This window comes from Pleurodeles waltl, chromosome 6 (assembly GCF_031143425.1).
Source record: "Pleurodeles waltl isolate 20211129_DDA chromosome 6, aPleWal1.hap1.20221129, whole genome shotgun sequence".
NCBI classification, from domain to species: Eukaryota; Metazoa; Chordata; class Amphibia; order Caudata; family Salamandridae; genus Pleurodeles; species Pleurodeles waltl.
Window position 1 is genome coordinate 1,511,750,969 of NC_090445.1, and position 22,001 is coordinate 1,511,772,969.

A 22,001-nucleotide genomic window follows, 5' to 3' on the forward strand; every position below is an offset into this window, starting at 1 on the left:
TTCTTATTAGCGTTCGCTTCTCTGTCTCCTCAACCCCCGCTCTGTCTCCCCTCTAGTCCTCATGCGCGCTCTTGCCGCTTTACCTTTCTTTTGCTCTTTTCTCTCTACCCTTACTTTGGTCTTTATTCGTGTTTCTCCACCCTCGAGTCCTGCTTTCCCTCTTCACTGTCCCATTCATACCTAGCCTTTCCTTTCTCTCCCTTTCTATCTGGTTTCCTTGAATCTATCAGTGAGAGGTTACACCGGGGCATGACGAAAGAAGGCATATTTAGGCACACTGTTGCGCTGCCCAGGCAATACATTCCTACTCCTAGACTGCACGTGCAATCCAGGCTCACCCATTCAGTTCCAGTTGCTCTCCAGGCACAATTGTTGAATCTACATACACTTGAGGTATGCCATTCCCTGCACATGATTGAGCGGGTGGTTACAGGTCAACCCAAGTTCGGTAACTTTTTCGAAGCATGCCTTTTCCTGGTCGGAAACAACCCCTGGTAACCACTGAATTCGGGGTCATGTTGGCGCCCTTGTTACACTATATGACGAGCCTGAGGTGGAGGGACCTTAACTTGGTTTATGCTGACTTTGTTAGCACCTTCTCAAGTTTGAGGTGTGTCCCTCCATACTTTGAGGTCTGTTGTGAGTGTGTCCCTTGTCCCATCCTATTGTACCTCTCACTCAACGAGTGTGCCTCTCAGGAGGGAATATTTACAGCAGGATTGCTTCTTGAGGCTGCACTGAGGCTCAGGGACACCTCATGTTTAGTGAAAGTGCTTCTGCTAAGCATTGTACGCCAGACAGAAAAGGAAGAAGTACGTTTTCTTCATTGCATGCTAAGTGAGAAGACGAGGGTGCAGACGTTACCTCCTCTGATGGCACTATTTCCATGATTTGATCCACCTGATCGTGAAGCCCTTAACTCTTTCTCATGAAGTGTTTTGTGCAGACTCCTTGCTAGTTCTCCATTTGACTTCAGACTTGGCCTTCTTGCTATAGTATATCTGTGGCCACTTGTGAGAAGCTGAAAGGAAGTTCTTTATGACTGTTTGTTTGAGCCTGGAAGAGGAGCACTGATGGATCACAGACTGATATTCACTGGCCAGTGCATGCTTCGGAGGGATGTCTGTTTTCCAGTGAAAACCGCAGCAGGGTGTCTAATTTACTATATGTTTTACAAAAGGGAGTTGCTGTGCTTCCAAGCAAGACACACATTAATGGTTGCTAAATAATATGATTTAATGAATGGTTATAGCTTTCTTTCTCGTGAATCCTGTGTGTTTATGCTGGGCGATGTTCCCTATTCAGAGCTGAAATAAGGAGGGCAGAGTTTTGCAGAGCACTGCAGCTCCCTGTCTCGAGGTAGGTACCCACTACTGATGTCTGTGGCTCTGCTGAAATCATAGGGCCTAGGTCCTTTACCGGAGTGGATCCAGTTCTCGGCATTGCAGAAGGTGACTCCAGTCTTGGAACCATCTCTTTCCTGCAGGGCTGGAGTTCACACAGAGCATGATTGCTAGGACACTGCATTCCTTCACTAAATTGGCAACTTACCGCACGATTAACTGAAAGCCTTGTGGTGCTTGCCCACACTTTCATCTTCACCAAAATTGAAGGTGAAATGGGCCCGATGTCTGTGGGGACATCTAATGTTTGCAACTTAAACAGCCCTGGGCTGGCTTTCCTTGTTTACCAGGACACGCAAAATTTTTGATGTTTTTTTAAATCTACACTGCTGGCAAGAGGACACCACAAACATAGTTTGGAGCTCTCTCAAATCTGGAACTAAATCGGGCAAAGTCTTGCCTCTTTCCCCTCAATATGCTCTGAGATACTGACACGAGGCCATCCCTAATATAGGTCCGTAATGGAAATTTGATACCTTTAGATCTCGGGGGGTTAATGTATACCACACCGCCAAGGATCTTGTGCACGGAAACTTGGTGGCTGTATGCAGTGGCTGAGGCGCACAGATTCCTGGCCTTCTAGAAATCGCTGTCGCTCTCTCCGATGTGCAGGGTGGCAATAGCCAAAATGCTGGTGTTTCTCAGAGTCCAATATTATTCCCATTTTTTCACCCAAATCTTCAGGGATCTGAATACTGTACTGTCCGACTTACTTTGGGGCACTGGTAGAAAGAGGATGGCACTGCGTAAGTTGTCCAGCGCCTGAGATAAGTGGGGACTGAGGGCATCCAATTATGAGCTCTGCTATGCAGCAGTGCAACTGCAGGGGCCTGTGCATTGTCTCTCTGCTGTCTCCAACGTAGAGCAGAGGGATATTCTGTGGGGAAAAGGGGATTGCAAGATTGTGGGTTGGATGATGGAACTCTGCATGACATGCTCCCCCTGCCGGGGGTGCTGGTTAGGGTGGCTAAACGATGATGGCACATATACTTGTAGCCTAAACAAGACCCCTCTCGATACTCGTCAAACCTTCCACCATGGGTGTTCCTGGCCAACCACCGGGCGGACCAACACAACACACGACTTTGGGCAGAGGCAGTTCTCCTAGCAATGAGCGATTTGTATATGCACAATACACTGATGGCCTTTCCAGAGTTAAGGGAGTACTATGATCTAGACAGGGGACATTTTTTTACACATAAAGCCCTGACAACGACGATCAGAACTCTGTAGAGACTCGATGGACAGAACCCCAGACATCTACTGTTCTGCAGTTGCAGCTTAGTCTCAGCAGCAGTAGAAGTGCAATCACTGTGCCTTATGGGTGCTACTCATGGTTCACGCCCCAAACCTCTCACCACTCAGATTCTGGCCTATACAAAGGGCCCATTTATCTCCATCAGACATACAATGGTCCACCGCACTGGAGCTTGTCGGAGGGCATCCAGACACTCCTATTTGAAATACACCCAATTCAGTTATCTGCAGCAGACCTGCCCCACCCCCTCACAACTCCATTGCATATTCTCTGGGTTTGAACCGAATTGTCCACGGTGTCCAAGCTCAGCAGCGGACTTCTACCACATGGTGTGGGCCTGCCTGGGAATTAGATGATTCTGGTAAGCGGCTGTGGCATTGGTGGCTGAAATCACCAGCAGACAGATCCTGCCTGTGGACCCGCTACACTGCCTTTTGGAAATATTGTCTCATGCACACAGAAACAAATACAACAAAAGACTAATAAAAATGGTGTGGAAATCTCCAGCGGCCCATTAATTAAACTTTGGCTATATGACTTGTCCAAGCACCTGCAGCAGAGATCACAGCCTGGCGTTCAGTGCCTGTGCGACGTGATGAGGCTTCCCAGTGAGACAAGTAGGATACATACATAGACAAACTAGCGGCAAGGGTAGATGAGAGGCCACCTTAATTGCCTTTTCTCATTTGGGTGGTGCACCAGTTACCTAGTCAAAGGTAAACTGCATGAGTTAGGGGTTTGCTTGCCCCCCCCCCCCACTTATGCATACCTCAAAGTGAGATGAGAGCATCGTTCTTTGAGGCAGACTTGACACCCCACCAATGAGTAACACACATCACACAAAGATGCTATGTCCTTTCAGTGATGAAAGCTGGATCATTTTCACATAAACCATACACGCAAGTTACGCCTCTTTTGGGCCCAGTTACTAGTTCAAATACTATATACCTGCAGAGTCTCCGGGGTGGACTTACGTAGCCCATTTGTTGAACTTTCGAATGACATACCAAGCAATAGGCAGCGGTAGTAGATAAATCGAGATGCTCCCCGGAATGTAACATGGACAGGTTTGTGAAATATTGTCGATATACATTGTGCATGCTGCAAGTTATTCCTTAGTTAAAAATATAGCGCTTTTGTAAGCTTTATATTTTGGCTCACAGTTATTCCTCTTATTGTTCAAACCACACTGCTTCTCTGACTGGTGGGCTTCTGGAAAAGAAAAGGCAAAAGGATGCAGATTACTTCGGGTTTGGCTGCATGATGCATCTTTAATACGTTACTTCAGGTATGACGCCAAGTGTAAGGTGTAGCCCCTCATTTCCTGGCCTTCTCCCAAGGCGGCACATTGTGCTTGATCTTCATTTTCTGCCCTTGTTATTAGTTGCTATTACTTGAATGCGTCTGTCCTTACTTATTTTGATTCATGTTTGCATATTGGCCTCCCAGGTAGTATAAAATCATGTACGTAAATGTAAAGGGGGTTTTGGCATTTGGATACTCGTGTGTGGGAGAATGGATTGAAACCTCCATCTCAATGTATGTAGCTCACTGATCAAAAACCTGATATTCTGCTCTATCCGAACATCGATAAAGTACAAGTGAGCTAGTGGTTCTCTAAAACGTTTCCAAAACATTTGATCTATTCTGTTTTAGAGTCCTGCATTGATTCTTAACCCTTCCTCTTTTTCTTCTCCGGTTCTCTCTCCTCTCTGGCTTAAAGGAGAATCCAACATTTGGTTGAAAAAAAAAAAAAGTATCTTTTTTTGAACTGTGAAAGTGGATGAGTACTTCCCAGTGCACACATCTTTTTCCTGATTCCTAATCACCCTGTTTAGTTTCCAGATCTATCCTGGAAAAGTTATCAGGCGTTTTAGGGCTGAGAGAGATGTGAGTTACAGGGTCTTTAACAAGTGGTAAAGAGTGGTGTGGTAGCTGGTAGTGCATGAGGGAGGAGGAGAGGGCCACATTTGTGTAGATGTGATGGCAAGAAACCCATACTAAAAGTGGCTCAGCTAGCAGATGCGTTGCTGGATGAAGGGTTGACTTGTCCACTGTTGAAAGACTGGTTTCAAGAGAGGGTGTATGTGTTCGTGACAATGGTTAGAGATGTGCACCGGTCATGGCGCATCAAGTGAAAAGAGGATCTGAGAGTGAGTAAAGAGCATTCTGATATATATACTCGTAGACCACCAGCTATTCCCATCATCCATCCTTCCCATCCCCATTACACCGTCTCAGAGATAAAGTGAATGTTGTGGGCAGAGATAAAAGGCACTTTGAGGCTAACTGAAAAGTGTATGGCGGAGCAGACAATCATTATCCATCCTTCCAGCCGTGGTGAGGCACTTGGGCACAATGTCTGCTTTGCCTGGAGCTAAGGGGGAAGGACAGAGTTCCCTCTTTAATGCCAGTAACGGGTCTTCATCCACACTCGCGTCTACCTCAGACTTGTACATCCTGAATTCAGAGAACAGAATGCTGATACAGACTCGGAAGACACCGGGGGCGATTAAATGAGGCTGTCTACACAAGAACCCCGGGAGTTCTCCGATATATCATGTTTAAGAAACAACCGGACACTTCCTCTTGTAACCACCGTCCACTCGGGCTGATTAATTACCACATAAAAGCAGTTCTTGCCTTGGGCGACATGCAGCGCTTAAAAAATCTTATTACAACTTAGAGGCCCTCTCTTGAAGCCGGCATGTTCCCCGCTCTTCGAAGTTTTCCCAAGGACTTTATTCTTGCCTTGATCATGACGTAGAGGAACGTGACTGCTCCAAGGAATTGTGGATGACGTGGCCTCGTAACCTCTTTGAAGAAGCTATATCACAGTGGGAACTATAATGAAGGTATTTCGAAGTAATCAGAGGTTCCCAAAGCGTGGGTGTAATTTTACACCTTATCTGCCCTATACATTGTTAGGCCTTGGAGAGCACAATGCTGAATCAGACACTACTCAGCATTTGTGTCTTCTGGGCCTCAAACTTTTTTCGTTTTGTGTTGCTTCTGGCTCAGAATGCGCGTAAATTAGATGACATGACAAAACCGTACTGCTCGGACTACAGCACAAGCTTCCTTTGTCAGACTGTTCCGCTCTGTTTGCTCATTGTACCTTTGTTAAGGTCTGTGTGATATGTAGGGTGGCTGAAACTTGACATCATAGAGGTGCCAAGTGGACACTCAGAAGTGGACAGACTTGATGGGGTTGGAGGTCTTCTCCATCTCTAAAATCCAGCTCTTTTAAGGTTTTTAAATCTTAATGTCCCAGTAGGTGTTTCTGGAGTTAATTAAACCAATAATTGATTATGCAGCATAGCACCAGTTGTCTTTTAAGATGCAGCGTGTGAGACCATGCATGGCTGTTGTTATAATTCTGGTGTTGGCTGTTGTAGCAGGGCCTGGCTGCCCTCCCACTGATAAACAGCATCAGTGTGTTATCTGCATGCAAGGAGTTAGGACTGAGTGCCTGTCAGCTGCGGTCCACCTTTATCTTCTTGATGAGTCCGCGATGTTGCATGCAAAAGCCCTGAATGCAGGGATGCACTTTGCTCATAGGCTCCTATCTCACAAGGGTTAACAAGCTTATGCTATTTTAGAATTGGGGGCATTTGCAGAAGCTTGAGAGTGCACCTCAGGTTACTGGAAACTTGACAGGTGTGATAGTGCAGGCCATCAGCGCCCCTTCAGAATATATGTAAAAGTTGTGAATCTAAGTGCAGTATGACTGTAAAGTGACTTTGTTAGTTGGATCTCTCACGCATATGTACAGCAATTACCAATACTTTTCAACTTGTTTGGTTCTCTCCACCATTAAGTTATTTTTAACTACAGTTTGAAAGGCCAGTCACTTTATGGCGTATGTTGGTCGTCACCACTACTTTGCTCATTGTCTGCAGTCTGCACAGCCTTTCTACAGTGTTCTGGATCTACATAAAAGTGCATTGTAAAACCAGTGAACTGTTGGAGGAGAATTCTGCCTACTTATACAACTGACTTGTTTTAAGGCTTTCTGGTTGTCACTCAAATTAAAACTGAAATATTATGGGAGTGCTTAGGCTAATGCTTATAAACCACTGGGAACCCCTAGGCCATCTTTCAGTCAGCTCATTTGCTGTTACCGAAGTTAATCAATGTTAAGCTAATCGGCCCAATTCTTACCCAAAAGGTAGGGTTTTGTCCTAAAGTTCTTAAGGGTCAGACACATCCAGCAGTACCCGGTCCAGACATGGTTTGTCTACATTGGACATTGGGACTAAGGTATACCTTGAGCCACAGCGAGCAAGCAGTGGCACGAAACATGTCAACAGAGGAGGCAAGAAAGGCCATAAACAACTCCTAGTGTCGGCTTTGCCGAAATGAGACACCAATAAAGAACAAATTAGTCTACCACAAGGCGTTTTTAATCTTATGTGTCCTACCTAAAACCACGACAGTTAACACTACTCACTGTCACGCCGCATGTCGAAAAAACTCCCCCTGCCTCATGCATTACTCCAGTGCTGGGCAGGGAGCGACAGTCCCATTGTGTAGCATGCCACAATAGCAAATGAGGGTTGTGCGTCCTTTAATGAAAAAAATCCAATAACACATCAGGCCAAACTAGTAGATTTCCTCAACAAAGGCAGCTAATACAGACTTGTTGCCTTATTGTTTTTTTTTCCATGTTTGTATGAAGGGTGGTAAACAGGCTTTAATCAGACTGCTTCTCGCTTCTTCATTTTTGTAGACTTAAAAGATATACCGATTCTTTGGTCGGAGTGATGCATTTTGAGGCTTTCTACTTTGCACTCCAGCTAGAAGGCGGTACCTAGCATATGAAGGTGGTAAATTGACATAGGTGAAGGCACTTGGTAACGGGTGTACCTAATGTCCACACATCATCCCTTTCCCCTTCAGCCACCCATAGTGTATTTTTTAACGTGCATTGGCAAAGCTTTGCTTTGACAATACAGACCTACTGCCTTTGCCAGTGCTTTTTGCAAGTGCTATCTGAATGGTGAAAAAATATAAATGGTTATTGTTAATGCTGAACAGCCAACATGGATTGCAAAAGAAAAAGCAATCGAAATATATGTTTATGTGCAAATCATTTCAAATGCAACATGTATGACTGTTCCCAGGTCATGTGCCCACTGTTTTTTGCAATATTATCAAGGTGTATTGTTGAGATAAGTGATACTGGCCAGAAGGTGATTAATCCCTCCCTTCCCATCATGCACACTGCCACCCGCCAAGGGAACAACATTTTCTGTTAGGTTTCTGCGACCAGTCCAAACCTATTATGCTTTGTATAAATCCATCAATTTTTAAAGTAGGATGTGATCATGCTGGTGAAAGAGTTGACCACGAGAATTACCATGTCTGTGATGTTAACAGGTGTTCATAATAGTAAGTAAAAAATAGTGGCTTCTACCTCATATTTGTCTCATTAAGCTGATGCCTCTGCCTGAGACACGCTGAAGTCCTTGGTGACCCGTGCCGACTGAGTCATTGCTCGTACTAATGTTTTCCCAAAGGTGGGCTCCATTTGAAGAGACGTTACTTCTCAGCACCTTTTGTGACACACTTAGATGAGAGCCACCCATCCCGTACCAGTGTCATCAGTACCACTTGGGCCCTCACCTACTTCCTACACTCAAGCCTCACTCTGCGCCACTAAATCCCTCTCATGTGCACAGGCCTGTGGGCAACCATTGAGACTCCCAGCTAGATTCTCACTCCTGCCCACCTCATCATGCTCGCTAATGTCAGGGCCTCCATGAGAATCACTTGAGACGTGTGTGCTGCTGCATAAGATTGAATGTGAAGAAAACCTGCAGCCCTCTACTAAACAAGCAGTACATGTTCCAGCGAAGGGGAGCATGCAGCAATGCTGCTGCCGCCTGTCTTATTATTGAAGTTTGTGTGTGTCTGGTGGCGAAAGAGGGAGAGTGAGGGACACTTCTTCTGAGTATACCATTACTGCTGTCTGTATGTATGGAAAGCTTGCATCCCTGCTGGCCATGCAATATTGTGTTGTGAGTCAGCAACGCCTGTTAAAAATATTTTCACTATAGAATAAGCAAAACAGTTGGCCAGGGCACAAGTTGGGGATATATGCGGTTAGACAGTGTCCATCCACTTTTATCACAGGTTTGATGAAGTCCACTCTTCCAAGAGGTTGCCCCCCCACTAAAATATTCTGAATTATTTTGACTTTGTTCAGTCCCTGTAGATGCGAGAAATGCGTGCACTGTAAGAATGTCAGATGGGTGGGTCTGTCTCAGTATTTATACAAATAACAATTTAAGTACCACTATATTGTTTAATTTCTTTTATAGCACTACTCATTCCAGTGGAGCGTGTCAGGGTCCATTATGTCACACAGGAAAAATATACATTGACAATAAATCATATGTGCGTAAATCAATGTACAGGATGTGTTACATAACACATTGAGGGTTACAAGGTGTCTCACTAATATTATTATTGTTCCCAGAGATTTACTGGGCACATAGGGGGTCATTCTGACCCCGGCGGGCGGCGGTCGCCGCCCGCCTGGCGGGAACCGCCATTTGTCCGCACCGCGGTCAAAACACCGCTGGTGCTATTCCAACTTTCCCGCCGGCCCAGCGGGAAAGAGGCCTGTAACACTGAAGCCGGCTCCGAATGGAGCCAGCGGTGTTGCAGGTGTGCGACGGGTGCAGTTGCACCCGTCGCGCTTTTCACGGTCTGCTAGGCAGACAGTGAAAAGCAGGCTGGGGCCCTGTTAGGCCAGTGGCATGGGCAGTGCAGTGCCCCCAGGGGCCCCTAGACACCTGTTCCCGCCATCCTGTTCCTGGCGGTAAAAACCGCCGGAAACAGGCTGGCGGGAAGGGGGTCAGAATCCCCATAGCGCCGCCATGGTGGATTTGGGCAACCGGGGGAAATCCGGCGGGAAACCGCCGGACCCGGTTTTCTGACCGCGGCTTTACCGCCGCGGTCGGAATGGCCTAGGAAGTTGGCGGCCTGTTGGCGGTGCTTCCGTCGTCCCCGGCCCTGGCGGTCAGTCGGAATGAGGGCCATAATGATCTCTGCACCAGGTGCCTAAACATCATAAGATACTGTAAAATGCAGACTTTACAACTAAATAAGCAAGACATATTTACTTCCGCATTTCTCTTTGCTCCTACGTTCTTTGTGGCAGAGTTTTAAAAATATAAACATATACGCTGAGGCCCAGGTTTTGTGCCTGGGTTGCATCCCTTTTTTGGCACAACCTTGACACAAAATCTCACCTTTTAAATCTTGTAGTGCGCTCAAATATAATCAAGGTAAAACTGCTAAGCACTTCTTGTGATGCCACTTCCTGTGGAGTAATGTGTTGTGATGCCATTTCCGGTGACGCCAGGAGTCATGTCATGCGCCTTGATGTCATGCGCCATGATGTCACTTGCAACTGCCTAACTTGGTTAGTCGCCCCACTTCTGTTTTTTTCAGGACTTATGCTCTTCAGTTGACGTTGTCAATGCTTGATATTGACGATTCCATCACAGCCGAGCCTTGTGCAAAATTTAAGAGCTTGAGGAGAATTGCCCGTGCTGCTTGTTTCCATAGGGTATTTGTGGGCTTGTGCAGCATCACGGGGAGCGGTGTCCCTCTTCCCTGGAGACTTGAGAGGTGTGAGACCATCAAGAAACCGCTTCTATTCAGATTGTAAGCAAAACTGAACATGAAAAGGCAGACACGCCCTAAAGTGACTTTATTCGTTGGTGCTCTCAGAAAAAAGCGCAGCGATCACTGTCGCATTTTTACTTGTTTGACGCTCAATATTGTGGTAGCGTTAAATGTTACTTGCTGCTTAACGAGGGAGAGAACTTTGAGCCACGTCATACATTTGTTTGCTAACATTTAAGACCCGAGGTGAGTCATACCGCATCGTACCACCTCACACTGTGTGCTCCATGTCTTTGCTTTTGTATTTTTTTTTTTATCTCTTAACCCTCCACCCCGCTTAAAGAATATTGCAATGAGACAAAAAGCAGCAGTGCTGTGTGTACCCGTTCAGTTGGAGGAAGTTCGGGTTAAGGCTCCCTTCGCATCTCGCGCTTTCTCGCCGCTGGCACAGGTTGGTTCTCCGGGTTGCTCTCTAGGTGGCGGTATTTTCAGGGTAGCAGGACTTCCTCAAGGAATCTTTCTCGCTGTTACGCAGTTGTGCTCCTGTTGCACAGGTCTTTCTGCAGATCACCCGGGACCAGACCTCCACCCCTGACCCGCGCGCCCCGTTCTATCTCTCTGTAACCGGTAACAACCTGCCGCGCCCCGAAGGAATTGTTTTCCGATAAAGAGATTGACGGAGGTGGGGAAACGTTGTGACTCCACACACCCCGGATGCTCATCTGTATTTCGCCTGCAGTTCTCGCTTGCCTGTTGCACGTGAAGGTGGCAAGCCTGGCTTGTGACAGCTAACCACCGACTGCCTCGCTCGGTCGCCTCCAGCTCCCAGTGATGTGGGAACAAAGTTCACACGGTGAGTCAGCTTTCATCTTCATCCGTACGGGTCTTCAGTTTGGTAATCTTTGAAAGCAGTGGGGTGGGACACTTTCCCGGATTCCAGCGATGGAAGGGAGTATGCCTAACCTTTTCGAAGGAGGATTGAGGGTGGCTGTGTAGTAGAGGGGATGTTCTCTCCATCTATCCCCGGCTCGAATATTTTGTTACAAATGGGGTGAAATAGTACATTTTAGAGCATCATTTTCTGTTACATTTGTTCAAAAGCCAAAAAACTTTGTCAGGACACTCTTTAAATATTCAAGTTTATTCATGGTTTGCCAAGCCATTGAAGTCCTACACCCAGTGTCAGGTAGGAGTTTACCCTGTTTTTCTCAGAAGGTGGTATCTGCGTTTCAGTGATTACCTCCATTACGTGACAGCCAACATTTTGTCATGGGTGCTTCCATAGGCTCTGGTTGCCCCCCCCCCCCTATGCCAAACAATACATAGACCATGCTTAAGCTGAATGTAGCCATTGATTGCATCCACATATCATGAGTGACCCACGTGTCAAACATTTCCATTAGTTGGTAGGGAAACGTTTTTTCATAGTTGGCACCTTACCTCCATTACCTCCTGCCCAATAAGCCATGGTTCTCTCCTCTAATGCCAAGGATTACCTGTGGTGTGCAAGCCCCAATCCATTTCCCATATGTAACATATCACCTACAGTGTGCCAGAACCAGCATTTTACCACAGGCATACTTTGTGTAGCCAGGGCTTCTATGTTAGAGGGCACTAGTGGACTATAACATCAATTGTGCAACATCTAAGGTGACCAGGCAAAGCATGTCTTCAGGCCTGCCCCTGCTTCCTGACTGTGCAGTTTTAAAACTGCAATCTCGGCCTGGCAAAATAAACCATTTGCATGGCTTAAGGCTGCCTTTTTCATATTGATAAGTCACCCCTAAGGTAGGCCCTAAATGCCCATAGGGCAGAGTGCATGGTTTTTAAAAAGTTGGACATGTACACTTAACTTTTACATGTCCTGGCAGAAAAGAATCTCCAAAGTCATTTTACACTGTGGAAAGGCTCGCTCCGTCATAGAAAAGCACTGGGTTACATTATAACAGCTTGTAATGCATAGCTTAAGTTTGGGAATAGCTAGAACAGTGATCCAACGACGCAAATTAATGTTAATTTAACTTCCAATCCAATGTTCAGGTCAGATTATAAATCACTACTTTAAAAATGTCACTTTTAGATAGTTGACATTTTGTGCCCTAAAGCCTAGTGTAGCTTTCTCAGAGTTAATCCTCAGCTGTCACCTGGCAGCCTCCTGCCCCCCTTGCGAGATGATGTGAACGGCTCCCAGGACAAAGAACTAAAGGTCCTTGGCTGCGAGGGTGTGTAAGCACCTTGAGACCGGATGGCCTGGGGTGTGTAGTGTGCCCACCAACTGTACAAGATTCAAAGGAGCATCCCCTGTCTCAGGCAGATGTAACACACACATAGGCCAACCACTGCCATTATCCAAGTAGCCATAGTGGTACCAATCCCAGTAAGGTTGGGGAGGAGGAGCAACCTGTTTCGGAATTGGTTTATGGGGGAGAGTTCTCTTATTTCCCTAGGACACCTCAGGGGTTTGCCCAGAGATCTGCACATGGGAAGAAATGTTGTGCCATGTTGGTTTTAGGTAGAGAGGGTTACTTTGGGATCGCTTACTGTAAAACGTACAGAAAGTGCACCAAAGGTTAATAGGGACATCCCTGGGAACTTTTACCACATTGATTGCACCCACCTACAGGCTGTCACTGGGCATAACAGTGACACCCTCAGTACCCACTTCACTACACCTCTCGACCTGTGGATAGCAGAAAAATGACTTCACCTGCTGTCGAACATTTGGAGGTAAAACCCAAGGGTTAGAGCCTCTACGCACTTGTACCAAGGACAGAGGAAGGCAAACCTCAAACTAGTTGTCTAGTCTCCTGTTCATCACCAGGAACACAAACGCTGCAAGAGGCCCATATCTCTTAAGCCCAGCTGACCAGTTCTAACTGGATTTGCTCTGCACCCTGCTGGTGGCTTCTGAAGAATGAGTTCTAGCTCCCAAGTCGTGCTCAAAAGGTCCTGACTTCACTAGACCTGGACTGTCTGTATGAGTGTTGGTGACAGAACCTCAGTGTGCCTGAGCCAGCTGTCAGACAAATTTACTGCCTCATGCCTCAACAGTGGATTACATTTATTTGTTAAAAAGAGACAATAAACACATGGGCTGTGTTTGACTTATAAGGACAAGCTGCCACTGTCTATGCATCCATTTTTGCCTTTTTTATGCATTCATATCAACATACTACATTGCAGAACACCATGGTGTTCATGTTATCAACCTTTAAAGGATAAAAGGCTGAGTTGTCCCCATTGATGGCATCTGACCTGCAGGTTTCCTGTTGAATTAGTAGATGCATTAACCATAGTGTTTCAAGTTATATCCATTTGCCTAGGCCCCAACGCCCAAGTCTTGGTTTAAAAACCTACAGGCTGATTTAGAGTTTGCGGACAGGTTACTTTGCCACAAAGGTGACGGACATCCCATCCACGTATTATGATCCTGATAGACTATAAAGAGATCGTAGTATGGCGGACAGGATATCCTTCATGTTTGTGACGAAGTAACCCCCTTGCCAAACTTTAAATCAGGCCCGTACTGTTTCTGGGAACTGTAGTTTTGGTTTAAAATTAACTGAAGTATTGGTTATAGCGATTATTAAGCCAAAAGCCACACACCAGTGTTTGGAGCATTTTGGCTGTCATAAACCGTCTGTAATATCCCACTAGTTAACTTCTGTAGCTAGTCCTATTTGTTGGCTGTGGTTTTCATGAAAGTTTGTCTCTTTCTTTTCATTAGGTCCTATGGCTTGTGTTCTAGTCTGACAGATAGATTTTCTCCAGCAATGTGAATGTGGTTATGACGCTTTAGATACTCTGGTTCAGTTCCGAGTCACAGTTTTTTAACTTGTTGATCTGTTTTCAAGTGAATTGTTTTTCACGTCAATGCAATAAGGATTGTGGCAATATTTGTATGCTTTGTGTGAGCAGCCTTTATGATAATTTCAGCCACTACTTGGTAGTTTGTAGATAGGGGTATAGCACAAAACACTATTCTTTGTATTTTTCAATATGCCGGATCTGGCGCATAAAAACCAATTTTTTAGCCTTATTGTAATGTTCTTGATCTTTCCAGGAGCATCATTCTCCAAAATTTAACTATTTTTTGGCAAGATACAGTTTTCCCTGATTCCACCTTTTTGAGTACAAATCATAGAGAGATATAGGACACGTTTATCAAAGCGTTCTGCACATTTCAATTCAACGTGGGTTTGAAACAAATTCTGTTTGCAAGCGTGTAGTCCAAATTCTGATTCAGACTTCAGGATTGGAGGAATTTTACCCTAGCGATAGTGTTTGAAAACACAAATCCTACACCTATGGGTGAGATTTCTGCAATCACAAATTTAAGGAAAGATTCACTTTTTAGCTGTCTCATAGTGAAAACGTGTGAAACCCTCAATCTTTCAAGCTTGTGCGTATCCATAAACCTTTGGTGGTAGTTTACCACCTTGGCAAACATTTGAAACTTAAGGACTTATGCATCAGTGAGTTTTACTAATTCTTTAGCTATGGGTGAAGTGTTGGTGCATCTGGGTTTTTGTCCTGTGGTGTACTGCCAGGGTCGAAATAAGCGTTCCAATATTAAGTGTGAGCGCAGAACAAACTGTTCTGTGGGGAAAAAATGATCTATGAAGAGCATCCCAAAAAATGTGACTGCGAATGTCCACTGGTCAAAGTTGTCACCATATGAAAATTCAGAATGTGCAGATGTTTGGTTTATGTGTGCTCTAGTAATCTATGATTTCCAGGATAATTCCTAGAATTGTTGGAGAATCTCATAAAAATGTCTGACATTTTGCTCCGAGCATTGGAGTAATTCTGTGTGAGCAAATTTCAGACTTTTTTTTTTCCTGTGGCCTTTTTGAATCCGCTGTGTGACTTCAAGTTATGGAGCTGTGGTCACATTATAGTCTGACAAAGTATAAACCCGTTAAATGTTGTACTCGTCTTTCCACAACTAAAACTAGGTTGTCTCTGTTACAGTAAGGAGAAAATATTGAAATTAACACCCACTATAATTGTATTTATGGAGTTCTAGCGTGTCCCGGAAAAATAGCAATCTCCTTCCACATTTTAGCCTACCGCAGCCTTTTTTGCAAAGAGTTTTGGCTAGGTCCTTGCAGAAGTTACATCATTTTTCACTGACTTACTTCCTCCTTTTGGTTTCTGAAATACCACGCCTTGCTCAGAATGTCCTAATCACTAGATTTTGTCATTACCTGACAAACGTTTCTCAAAGATTTTCAGGAGTCAGTCTTATTCTTTCTTGTTTGGATTTAGCAATCTGATTCAGTTGCACTGGGTGTAACCCTGAGTTATAGCATGTAGAGGCTGAACTCTTCGTTAAAAGAGCTGCTTTCTCAGCCTTCAGACACCTATGTAGCTAAAGTGTTCGGAGATCAGTGGCAGACCGCTGCCAGAGTCTGTTTTTGATTCTTTAAGAATCTCTGGTACGAAGGAATTCCCCCCCTTGGGAACTTAATTCAGTATTTTAAATAACTGAGCAAACCATTGCATAGTTGACCAAGGATGCTTTTGAAGTCCCTCACTTATCCAAGGCCTTCACGTTCATTCGCCTTTTGTACAAGGCTTTTTTTTGGTCGCCTTCATTAGTAATTTTAGTTCCCAATTTCAGTTTTAATTTTTTAGCTGGAGTTCCAATTCCAGCTTGGGCTTTCCTAATCCTATTGCACATGCAAGCTAAGAATGATTGCTGTGGCGGAGACACGTTTTCCATTTATTTTCTGCACCGTTTTTCCTGCTTTATATAGGGACGGCACCACTGCACCACAGTTGACAAGAAATTAAGGGTATTCCCTACAGACATGATACCTTTAAGTCAAGTAAGGGGAGAGATATATTACCTTATGAGCACTATAACGGGAGGAATGAGGGTGGATCATGGACTTACCTTAGAGTTTAGTTTTTTTCTGTCATGTAGCATTGGCATTTACTGGCCAGCCCAAGTACGGCGTGTGCACCAGTGACACCTAGTGGCCACCCAACTCTTAACACTTCCGTGTACCACTGCCACAGTAGTGGTGACGTTTGCTATAATTGATGCCTTATTGCCCTGGGCTGTTTTGGCATTGAAGTCACCTTAGTCCTTATCATCAGAAAGACAGAGTTGGAGGCATCACACGTTTCATGAATTTTGAGGATGGTGCTTTTAGTTTGTAATGCAAGCTTTACATCTTGTAATCATGGGGTGCAACATCTGTTTCATTTTATTTTTATTTCTTGTCCTATCCAGGCGAAGTGACAAACCTTCAGGGGTTCTTTCCTTCCACAATGGAGAGAAGCCAGGAACCTCCGGCATTGTGTTGCACAGCATGTAACAGTGATGATATTCTGAGCCGGTGTACCACCAGTGGTGGCCGTTCTGTGTCTCGAAGCCTCTCCGCTTGCCCGCCCCCTGGAAGCTCCAAGGAGTTTAGGTAAGACAGTGAATATTGGTTTGGTTACTGAGCACAATGTCTGTTCAATGCAAAATCCTTTAGTATGTTCCATAGTAAACCTTGGAGTTGGAACCGCAAATGTAAAGGCCTTTTAAAAGTGTTAGGTTCTCTTCTTGCCCGCTGGTTCCAACCAACACCTAACTATGTGAAAGTTAGTAGAGAGCTAGGATAGGTTCACAAGGTTTTCTTCTCGTTTTCGTTGCACCTGTGGATATTACAGTTTGTGTTCAGCTAGAGCAAGGGGACATGTATTTGATTGATCTGTGTATTTCTAAGTCTACAATCCTGGTTCTTTAAAAAGGTTGTAATTTAGTGATTGAACTCTGTGAAGTAGAAATCATGTAACAAACCAATGCAGGTTCTGTTATAGGCTGCACAAAATGATACCTGATCAATTTTCAATCATCAGCCAGTCTGTTAATCAAAGAAGATGACTGATACTTGTAGTTCTGTGATTGGCAGTAACATGCTTTGAGTTTGGATCTGTCTTCTAGCCATCTGCAGATCTCCATATCCACTCGCTATATAGCAGTTTCCTTTCTATTTCGTGTTATTTAGTGTTGTCACTACCTAATGCTATCACTGTCCTGTTTAGTGTAATTGGGCACAATAACAATAAAACCAGAATTCTCTTCAGCCCTCTTGTGGTATAGTGTGACTAGGGGGAACGTTCGTGATGAAACAGTTACCAGCCTCTTGCCTTGTAAACTGTACGTCAGTTGCAGACATAAGCAATTACATATTTATTTGCTTCATTTTGGCCAGTGATAACTTCACTTTTCCTTGTTCGTTCATCGGCTGAAGCCACAGTTTTACAATAGAAATTAGAAATCGTAAACTATATAATGTCTTTGTACAAACTCCCTTTAAAAAGATCTGTGCTTTACATACATGTTAAACAATTGTCTTCCTCTGCCACAACTAAGTAAGAATAGCCTTTCTTACTTTACCATATATCCATTACGGCTCTTTGTGGTAAAAGCCACTCGATCTCATCTATGGTCAGAAATACATTTATTTAACAATATGTAAAGAGTTGTAATATGAAGGCCCAAGCAGCTGATAGCCTGCAGTCTAAATCAGGGGCCGTTGAAATGAAAACACCTATAAAAGTGAATCCAGTACTGCTCTGTGCAAAGTCAAAACTCACTTTCTGTACCTTTGAAAGAATTAGTAACAATTGGCCATGCAGACAGCTGCGCATTTGTGTGGCATGTGAAGAGTTGCTGGTAAATAAGTTTTGCAAGTAGCTAATGGTGTGCTTGCTCCCCTCAGGGTGATACCTAAGTTAAGTCCCCAATCAGTAAGCACCCACAGTGGATGGCATACAGTTGTAAAGACATCCCTACTTCAGCCACCCAAACTTGTGAAAATTATCAAATGACCCACATGCACAGGATAGTATAATCATCAAACCTCCGAGGTTATTGAATTTCTAGGCGTGGGTCAAGAATATTCCCCAGAATGAGGGTTACAATATAACTTTAGTAGATGGCAGATGTCCCCTTCAGTTCCTCATATGAACGCAAAGGGGCCATGATGGATGTGCAGGCATAACTGGTGGAAGAATGGGCTGTTCAGTAGTAGGTAGGATTTACTGGGTGTGGTAGTCAATGAATCTACTAGTGTTGATGCAGAACATTTAGGAGATGCTGAGGGTGAACAAAGGGCGTCCGTAACAGGTAGGAAAAAAAACGAGATAGACAGACAGACACAAATACCCAGAACTAAGCAGAAAAGTATATTGCCTAGGTAGGCAAGCAAAGGCAGACAGAAATATACGTTCATTCAGGGACAGACAAATATGCAGTATGTTACTCAGTGCACTGTTTAGGCTTCAGAGGCGCAGCAGTGAGTCGTATCCAAGCAGTATATAGGAGTGATGGGACACTGGCAGTCTCCCGTCCCCGCCCACTCCCATGGAGCCCTGACCCCACCCTGGTGTCCTTATACCACCTTGCTGTGTTTGAAAACCTAGAAGTTCCTAGAACAGCTCTGTAAGAAGCTTTTGGTCCCTCTTTAGCTGCGGACGGGATGTGGGATGAGGGCTGAGACCACATCATCCTCTGTGTGCCTGTGAGGCAGCCAATGGCAGGGTGGCACACCAGGAGGCCCCTATTTGGAGGGCGGCTCCAGTACACCTCTCCGCAGACCTGTGCCTGGAGTTGCCCTCTTCAGCTGTTTCACTCCTCATGGATGGACCGGGAACCAGACGAGTGTGCACAGACAGCACGGAAACTGTAAAATAAAGTCAAATAGATTGAAACCAGTCCACTCCAACAACACTGAACCATTCCATTTTGAAGCAGTATCTGTCGAATGAGTGGGAAATATCCTTCACCTTACTACTGCTGGCACACACGGCATGACGTGCTGTTGTTTTTTGTTACCGTGTTGGCTCTGTTTATTAAAGTTTGCTGTGCCGGACCTAGGGGATGGTGAGGGTCCTTGTCAATAGAGGATAATAAGGCACCTCCAAAGAACTTCATGAACCCTGCACCATCCATGAACTGCAATTAAACTATTTCGTAGGTGGACTACTACAACTTTTATCCAGTCAAATGTTGTACTCCTGGCAACCAACGTGTGCGGGGCCAGAGACACTCTATGCTGCTTTTTTGTTAATCACATAAGGCAGGTTCGAAGAATCATAAAAATCTTACTAGACCTGCAGGTTGAGTAAGTTAAATAATCAACTCAACCTAACTGTAATGTACATGACCCGTAAACAGATCTCACATTGTGTGATCCTAGGCAAATAGTTTACAGAGTCACCTTTTTCTTAATTCTCACATATGATTGCACCTTCAAATATGTGAGCTCCACATTTCTGCAGTCCAAAAAAGCCTCTTTTGTTTGATTAAGTAGACTAAAGTTTGCTACATGCATCACAAGAATCTGGCTCACATACCCATGAGGTCCAGCCACGTAACCTAGGACTTCTTTTAGTTTACTAACAGCATTGCCATCAAGGAAGGAGTGTTTCTCAGTTTGTTTAAACACTCAATTTTAATAAATATATTACTAAATCATGATGTGGTAACATATTGTTATCTATACACAGTAACTTTCCAAGAAATGGCCAAAAACCTCTCCACTAACTTGCAGCTTTACTGATAAAACTACATAGTGTATTAACAATCTGTGAAAATTGGGTTTCAGAAAACATATCCTTTGCACATCAACATGTAAAGTATTCTAATTTGTTTTCATCCTCTTAAAATATGTTTTCATCACAGAGGAATATAAAAAAATGGCTTTCACAATGACTGAAATATATTTTTAAATGTTTGCACAGTTGACTTAGTCATTTAAATGTTGGGTGTTAGGAAAAACCTGACACCCTATCCTTTTATTTTACATTCTAAGCAGTAGGTCACACAGTTCACCTTACCAAGTCCTGGAACTCTGCAGTCATAAGGAAAATTAATTGTAAGAAAAACTGCCTCGTGACCTCTGTCTGTGAACACAGAGCAAATGTGACATAAGAACAAGATTTAAAGGCATCTTTTATTGCCCCTCCACTTCTAAACTGAACAGAACACCATTTCAGTGTCAACTCGCCAGAAGGGATGAGTAAGTATTACCAGACGTGCTAGGAGGCCTAACCTAAAAAAGGGGTACAAGTACAGGAATCTCCTAGGTCCTGTACTTGTACTTTCAATATTCAATAGTGAATGGAGCTTTCTATGGCACTGCCCATGTACTGACACAGTATGCAATATAACTGATTTAAATATATCACAAATGGAGATTTACTTATACAGTGACACACATTGGGATCTAGTACAAGTAGAAATGATCAGTCTATAGCTTCCCCCATAATAATAAACGGTAAGATGTAAATTTCCAACAAGCACAACTGTTGAAAGCAGCTCATCCTAACAAGAACAAAGCTGCACCTTCACATCTCGATTTGGTGCAGCCCGTAGGGAAGTTAAAGGAAAAAAAAGTCCACTGGTAATCGCACCAGTGCTTATTTGAGCCAGTGGTTTCCGGTGGCGGTGCCTGCACTTATTTTTGAGGGCTGTCACTTATTTTTCAGCCTCAAGCGTTTACTGCAAGCAAAAGACACACATTGGAAATACAGAGCAAAGAAAGACGGAAAAGCGTCACAAAGGGAGAAAACAGAAATCTGCAAGGGTGAGATGAAAGGGCAGGGAGTGGCTGTAAATGAATTAAAGAGACCCGAGGTGGCTTCACGGTTAGGCTGCCTCAGAATTCTGTGCTGGCACATTTAACTGCAACAGCTGCATATTTAAGAGGAGAGCTTTGGGCACCAACATGTTTTTATTTACAAATTGAGCACTGAATAGCACCGCCAGGAGCATGTTGACAGCATCTCAGCACTAGCCCTTCTGAGCTCTTCCGACTGACTGGTAGCATATACTGCACATCAGAGTTCTATATTACCTCGGACACTATAGACACAGACAGCAGACACTAGATACACAGCATACAACACAGGACATAAGGCACCCTCCTTTTCCAGAAAGCACAAGCAGACATCCTTAACAACACTCAATAAACAAACCACGGTGAGGAGCATATGACTGCACCCAGACTGCCCACGACTTATGCGTAAGAATGAAAACAAACACAAGACGCACAGAAATCCATCACAAACACAATGTGACCAAAACCGTCAACATGGGACTAGGTAGCTTGCTCAAGGCTTAAGAAAAACACACAACTAGCCTGTTCAAGGCCTAAACCTTACATGTAGCACATGATCCAAAACTGGATATGGGGCGTGACGATACATATGAAATCAGCCTGTGACCGAGACTGACTAATGATGCCAGCTTGCAGTTCTCCAACATGTATGTCAGATGCACCCAAGATAACCAGAAGCAATGTGTTCATGCACTTTCCCTAACATTCATGACACCAAGATACAAATCTAAGGAGCATTCACAAACATACTGTATAAATATTTTCGCAACTTGTAGCACCCACAATGGCATCCGCAGCCAATAAAATAACCTAGATCAGTACATAACCCCCCCACACTATTCCACATTCAAACACCAATAAACAGGCGAGCAGACATGCAGCACAGCAGAGTAAAAACAAAGTACACTACCACTGATGCAACACGTGACCACATCCACAGGCGACAAATGCAGTAAAAGACACCAACCGCAGGACATTAACATGCCAACTCTCTCCAGTGCTCAGGAACACAATACACATGAAAAACATTCACACTGAAACACTAGCAAAGCCTCTTCTAAAACATAAATCCGC

The 22,001-nt window shown here is 44.4% G+C and overlaps 1 protein-coding gene across 4 annotated transcripts in view; it reads left to right on the forward strand.

Moving 5' to 3' along the window:
- Positions 1-22,001, forward strand: part of NADK (NAD kinase) — a 417,957-nt gene that overhangs the window by 121,534 nt on the left and 274,422 nt on the right. For 3 of the 4 annotated variants that reach the window (XM_069241012.1, XM_069241013.1, XM_069241015.1), the window contains one exon: positions 16,547-16,730. In XM_069241012.1, coding sequence (XP_069097113.1) covers positions 16,547-16,730 — 184 coding nt within the window. Of the gene's footprint in view, positions 1-10,825; positions 11,156-16,546; positions 16,731-22,001 lie in introns of those variants that run through there. The other variant, XM_069241014.1, reaches the window with a different exon arrangement.